Raw genomic sequence first — 6,893 nt, 5'->3', positions numbered from 1 at the left:
AGGTACCTATCTTTGTTTAACAATACGATGCGTTTCACTGCCAGCCCAAAGTGTTTTCACACTTGGACACGATCGGATTATGAATACGATGTGGAATGGATTCGTCTGAGAATCACTGATCAAAATAAATGTGATAAAAAAAAAAGGCTGGTAGACTGAGAAACGTGGTTTCGGAGATAACTTGTAATGCAGTACAATATGTCACTGGGCGCTTGTACACAGCCTTGGTTTGACAATTAGATTCAAATATGATGATTTCTTTCAATTCAAATTATTTGCGAGTGTGTACTGCGGAATCTGCCTTAAAAAACAAAAACAAAACATTAGCCATCGCTTTGTTTTTCAGTCGACTTCTCGAGCATATAGTTTGATCGCGCGCAGTTATAGTCCGGCAAAACCGTGTGGTTATATTCCACAGATGCATAACACATGTAAAACTGAATCATGTCATGTCGGCTGGTTTCTAGTTTTGTGCGGAAAAAAAGGTTTTGTGACGGTCTGTCCATATGTGTCCAATGTTTTGACCTATATTTTGTGTTTTCTTTTCCTCCTGGTATCAAAACTTATTTTCGAAACATGGAACATACAAATATACGAGTGTAATTTCAAAGTATTCCTCCTCTTTCGTCTGGGTGAAACAGTACATCCATCGTCAGCTGTTGGTAAATTCACGACACCTCAGTAAACTGCGCGTTTACTATGGAATCTCTGGTAATTTCTTCTTGTACTGATTGGTATGATGCATGAGAACGTTTGCACAGTAATGTCAATGGGATCAGAAAGCAAATAATTCAATACCAATACATCAAATCAAAAAGACATATCGTGCACCACAAGTAAATCAAAACATCTATCGATAAGACAATATTCAGTATTTTTATCTGAAACGGTCTGTCTGTACTTTTGTACACTCGAATACCAAGCATAATGCATCTATGTGACGACAATTTTCAAAATTCAATCTCAATTGTCTGTCGGTACTTTTTTTTATTTTTTATATATTCGAATAGCTGGCATATTGCATCTATGTAATGAGGTCATTCATTGGAATGGTGGGAATGTGCTATACATTGCTGCATGCACATTTCACTTAATGGTGGGAATGCACACCTACTACTACCATTGCTGCATGTACAGTTCATTGACTAGAAAGGTGGGAATGTACTATACATAGCTGCATGTGTAGTTCAGATATATGATTTAGTTCAAGACGAATGACTGTCTGCAACATAATATCCAGTGCCACAACTTGGAACCAATCAACCGTACATGATTTCCTTCAAAGGGCACCCCGACAGCCCCCCCACATTCATGAAAGCTCCACGCATATTTCACTCTAATCAACGTGATGAAAGGGGGGGCGGGGGTTACGCAGAAACGTTTGGAACCAAACAAACACCAATGAACGGCATAGATTTTGTGTTTACTTGTTTGTTTTGCCCATCCATCCATTCATCCATCCATCCAAAAAAGTAGAACTGGACCGAATGGCGTCATTCACAGGAAACACGTCAGATGTCGGTGTGGTCGCCGCTTGCGTCATCCGGCTCGTACGTCATCATGTGGGTCGTTGCTTGTAGCTTTTCTTGTGTCTGAACAAAGTTAGTCAACACATGCCGCAGTACAACAAAGATGATCTCGAGCATGCCTGTAATAGTTTGTTTTGACATTCTCTCTCATTATCATCCAGCAGAAGCGGTAACAATATTCTTCTTCTTCTTCTTCTTCTTTTTCTTCTTCTTCTTATTATTATCATTAGCAGTAGTAGTAGTAGTAGTAGTAGTAGTAGTAGTAGCATCACATAGTTGTCATTCTCCGTGCGCAAATAAGTCAATGAAATCGGCCATTATATATATATATATATATATATATATATATATATATATATATATATATATATATATATATCAAGCCGTGAGGAATGCAGTCAAGTATGTAAATGAGTAAGTGCGTGAGTGAGTGAGTTAGTGAGTAAATAAACAAGCCTTAGATCAAGTAAGTAAGTTGAGTAGGCTGCAATAATACCGTTGCATCAGTAACATACCGGTTCATTCTCATAGTAGTTGGTCTTGTAGTCAGCCCGAGCAACGGGCTGGTAGCATGCCCGACGCGGAGGTGGGGGAGGTGGCGGAGCTTTGCACACGTGATTCTGTACAAAAAACGAACAAACGATGATTGGTCAGTTAAATGAAGGTGTGATTGGGTGTTGATTTTTTTTTTCTTGCTGATTATGTGTCGACATGTCTGAATCGTGGGTAGAAGTTCGTAAAAACACAACTCAAAACAAACTTAAAACAAAGAAACAGATAGATACTTTATAATCAACGACGTCTAATAAAAAAAATATGTGTCAACATGTCTGAATCGTTGGTAGAGTGGAGTGTTGTTTTTTTTCCCTTGTTTTTTTGTTGGTTTTTTTTAGTTCGTAAAAACACAACTCAAAATAAACATAAAACAAAGAAACAGATAGATAATTTATAACCAACGACGTCCAATTAAAAATACTTGTCTATTAGTCTGTTTATCTGTCTATCTATCTATCTATCTATATGATAGCCGTGTCCGACAATGACCATCAAAGCAGCGGAAGAGGCAACTGCTGTCCCAACTATCTGGGCTAGACTTGATTATAGTGGAGAGCGTCTTGCCCAAGGTACATCCCCACTCTTTCTGACAAGACAGTTTTAGGACAGTCGGCGTTGGTATGGTTCCCAAAGGCCAAGTAGCCCCCAAGGCTGCAGCACAAAGAGTCAGTGCAATATTGCCCTATCTATCTATCTATCTATCTATCTATCTATCTATCTATCTATCTATCTGTATAAACGTCTGCTGGGAAAAAAAAATTCTCTGGAAGGTAGACGAAACTCACAAGCAGGCAGAAAAGAGAGAGAGAGAGAGAGAGAGAGAGAGAGAGAGAGAGAGAGAGAACGTTATGGCGACGTTATCTTCCTGCAAGAACATCTCCAGTTGCTCACGTAATAATTTATCGCAAACAAAGAAAACCAGTACATATAGGGTAGGTATGGGTAATTGCGAACAGCGTGTAATTCCGAACGATTCGTATACCGTCCCACTTCGAAGCGTTCTTAGCAGTTGCATTTCACAATTTAAAGTCTAGCTTCTATCTTTTTCTGACACCTTAATGAATATCCATTTCCAAGAACCAGTCAAATATCAGCTATTTCTGCCTATATCCGCGCTCTTTCTTTTCGTGCACCGCTGCCGACCAAGGGTTGCAAACGTGCTCACGAAATAATAAAATCAAGGGAAGAAAGTTGTAGAACTTGAAATTTGACACAGTTTGAAATAGTGGATTTAACTCACTCAGTACGGCCAGTCCTATCTTCTTCTCTACACAGACCCCTCGGATGTCCTGTCGGTGTCTGAATGACCCAACCTTTAGCTTCCGTCGTCAAAATTGTGGTATTCTTTGTCAACATTCACCTCTTCAGTATAAGAGCCTTCCGCTTGCAATATTTTGATGATGGTAATTGGGGTGAAACGCTGTTAACGTCGATTCTTTCGCCGTTCGTATGGAGAGAGTTAATCGGATATGTAGAATGCGCATTACCAGTGTTGGGAGAATTTAAGAAAGCATATCGGGGACAGATCGGAACGTCAATTTGACAGGAACCTGCAAAAAAGTGCTGTTTGCAAATCAGACCATGTGATATTTTGACATGCGTCTGTTTGCGAACGATGCTGCATAGTTACTATGCACTCTCAAAAGCGTGTGTTTGTGTGCGGTGTGGGGTGTGCGTGTTTAAATGTCTGTTTGTGTGTTTTTGTGCATGTGTGATCAAAACCAACAACACGGCAGTCTGGTGCGATGTCCATATAATACGTTATTTCTAATGAGTTAAAGATCTGCTTCTGTTTTGATTGTTAACATGTACCCATTTACCCTCAGGCACCCCTGTTATTTCAAACGTCGACAAAACGTTAAAAAGAATGAGTAGGCGAACTTTTTCCTGGTTCAACCAGTCGGAGAAAGCCTTCAAAAACAAAATAACTACGTTTAGCTTTCGTACGACATGTTATTTCTACAGTACACACGTTGAGCAGGTCGCTTCGAATGGATCGTTCGCAATCAGGCCAGCCAACCATGATACCGTAGTAACATTTCGTGATGTTGGGTGTGTATAAACATGCCAAGCCCCATACTCGGGATCGAATCCCATCATCATCGTCATCATCATCATCATCATCGTCGTCGTCATCGTCGTCATCGTCGTCATCATCATCATCATCATCATCATCATCATCATCATCATCATCGTCGTCGTCGTCGTCGTCGTCATCGTCGTCGTCGTCGTCGTCATCATCATCATCATCATCTTCTTCTTCTTTTTCTTCTCCTCCTCCTCTTCCTCCTCACCCCCTTTCTTCTTCGTCTTCTTCTAAGCATTATCCGTACTTATAATAGCAGTAGTAGTAATAGTAGTAGTAGCAGTAGCAGCAGCAGTAGTAGTATAACCACCAAAGGACAAAAAGATCACACCTTTTCTGCCGGCTGTGGATTTAACGTACGAGGTTATCATGGATTACTATCATGATTGCCATGATCATAATTGTCATAACTAATAGTAGCAGTAGTAGCCGTCGTCGTAGCAGAAGTAGCAGCAGCAGCAGCAGCAGCAGAAGCAGCAGATAGGTAGCACAGCACCTTTCTGCCAGCCCTTGCCTGAAGATGTCTTTGCACGATGTGGACTTTTTGGACGGTGATCATGGACAATTATTATAATTATCATAATCATCTCTTTTTTTTTTCTTCTTCTTCTCTTCTCCTTCTTCTTCTTCTTCTTCAACTCCTCATCCTTCTTCTTCTCAGAGGTGGTAGAAGTAGTAGAAGTAGTAGCAGCAGTCGTCATCGTCGTCTTCGAAGTCGTAGTCTTCATCGCCAGTCTTCTTCTTCATGTAATCATCATCATTATCATCATCATCAGTAGTAGTAGTAGTAGTAGTAGTAGTAGTAGTAGTAGGAGGAGGAGGAGGAGGAGGAGGAGGAGGAGCAGCAGCAGCAGCAGCAGCAGCAGCAGCAGTGGTTATACAGCAGCAGTATAACCACTACAGGACAAGAACGAAAGCAACAGGCAGACATGTAACACGGGTACCTTTCTGCTGGCCCTGGCCTTGAGGTGTCTCTGCACCAGGTACTCTATGGACGAGGTGATCATGGACAGCACCAGACCCCCGATCAGGATGTGGAAGATCCCGGACACGTTGCTCAGGGTCAGGGCGCTCTGCTTGCCGGCGGCATCCTGGTGGGTGGGTGGGTGGGTGGATGGGTGGAAGGGTGGGTGGATGGATGGAAGGTGTGGGTGGGTGAGTGGGTGGATGGATGGATGGGTGGATGGATGGGTGGGTGGGTGGATGCGTGAGTGGGTGGGTGGATGGATGGGTGGGTGGGTGGATGGATGGATGAATAGGTGGGTGGGGGGTGGGTGGATGGATGGATGAATGAATGGGTGGGGGGTAGGTGGGTGGGTGGGTGGATGGATGGATTTGGGTGGGTGGATGGGTTGGTGAGTTGATGAATGGGCGGGCGGGTGGTTGGGTGGGTGGGTGGATGGATGGGTGGGTGGGTCGATGGATGGATAAATGGGTGGGCGGGTGGTTGGGTGGGTGGATGGATGAACGAGTGGTTGGGTGGATGCATGGATGGATGGGTGGGTGGATAGATGGGTGGGTGGAATCGTGGGTGGGTGGATGGATGGATGGATGGATGGGTGGGTAAGTGGGTGGGTGGATGGGTGGGTGGGTGGGTGGATGGATGAATAAGTGGGCGGTGGGTGGGTTGGTGGATAGATGGGTGGACGGGTGGTTGGATGAATGGGTAGATGGATGGATGGATGGATGTAAGAACGGGTGGATGAATGGATGGGTTGGTGGATGGGTGGGTGGATAGATGGATGGGTGGATGGATGTGTAGGTGGGTATGGGGGTGGGATGGTAATATGGTCGATGGATGGATGGATGGGTGAACAGATGGGTAGGTGGACGGATGGGTGGGAGGAAGGAAGGAACGAAGGCAGGAAGGGAAGATGGCACTAGTTATCAGAGGTATCAGATTCAAGGAAAAATCTAATATCACTGATAGTGAAAAGACGCTAAACAAAAGAACGATTCAAGGAAATGTCAGAGTAGCGGAAAAGGCAGGGACAGAGATAGGAAGACAAGAGCAGACAGAAGACAGGCAGACGCACATACTTAGACACAAGTAAGTATGCACGCACACACACACACACACACACACACACACACACACACACACACACACACACACACACACACACACACAATTTGTGGAGCTGTCTTGATATATCCCTTCTTCCCTTCCTATTTTTTTTTTAAGTTCTTCTTCTTCTGTTGTGTGTCTTCATATGCTGTTATGTGCTACCATGGACTGTTGTTTATAATATATGCATCATTCGATGTGTGGCCCGTAGCGCCCGGTATACCTATATGGGGAGGCAGCGCCATGTAGGTATGATAATAATGATAATAATAATGATGAGGATGATAATAGTAATAATAATAATAATAATAATAATAATAATAACAACAATAACAATGAGAATTAGGGCGAGGACGAGGACGAGGACGAGGAGAATGACTAGTAGTAGTAGTAGTAGTAGTAGTAGTAGTAGTAGTAGTAGTAGTAGTAGTAGTAGTAGTAGTAGTTATTGTTATATATTTATAGTACGCATGGGCTGCCCCAAGTTGACATCTAAACATGTTATATCTTTTATGTATACATGTTGAATGACCTGTGATTTTCGTGTATTGTTTATGTGTTTTACACCACAAATGAATTTCTCTTGTTACGATAATAAAGTATTCTGTATTCTGCGTTCTGTAGTAGTAGTAGTAGTAGTAGTAGTAGTAGTAGT

At 42.7% G+C, this 6,893-nt stretch overlaps 1 protein-coding gene across 1 annotated transcript in view; it reads right to left on the bottom strand.

Annotated features, from left to right (window-relative positions):
• Nucleotides 1-1,066: 1,066 nt before the first annotated feature.
• LOC143284281 (glutamate receptor 2-like) overlaps nucleotides 1,067-6,893 on the bottom strand; it is a 99,473-nt gene continuing 93,646 nt past the window's right edge. The window contains exons 16-18 of the mRNA XM_076590975.1: nucleotides 5,115-5,261; nucleotides 2,045-2,149; nucleotides 1,067-1,592 (exon numbers count right to left, since the gene is read on the bottom strand). Of these exons, the coding sequence (XP_076447090.1) occupies nucleotides 1,512-1,592; nucleotides 2,045-2,149; nucleotides 5,115-5,261 (333 nt within the window). The 3' untranslated portion in view covers nucleotides 1,067-1,511. The remainder of the gene's footprint in view (nucleotides 1,593-2,044; nucleotides 2,150-5,114; nucleotides 5,262-6,893) is intronic.

The sequence above is a fragment of the Babylonia areolata genome, chromosome 7, assembly GCF_041734735.1.
Source record: "Babylonia areolata isolate BAREFJ2019XMU chromosome 7, ASM4173473v1, whole genome shotgun sequence".
NCBI lineage: Eukaryota > Metazoa > Mollusca > Gastropoda > Neogastropoda > Buccinidae > Babylonia > Babylonia areolata.
The sequence above is the reverse complement of the archived record's forward strand: the minus strand, read 5'-3'. Positions and strand labels throughout refer to the sequence as shown.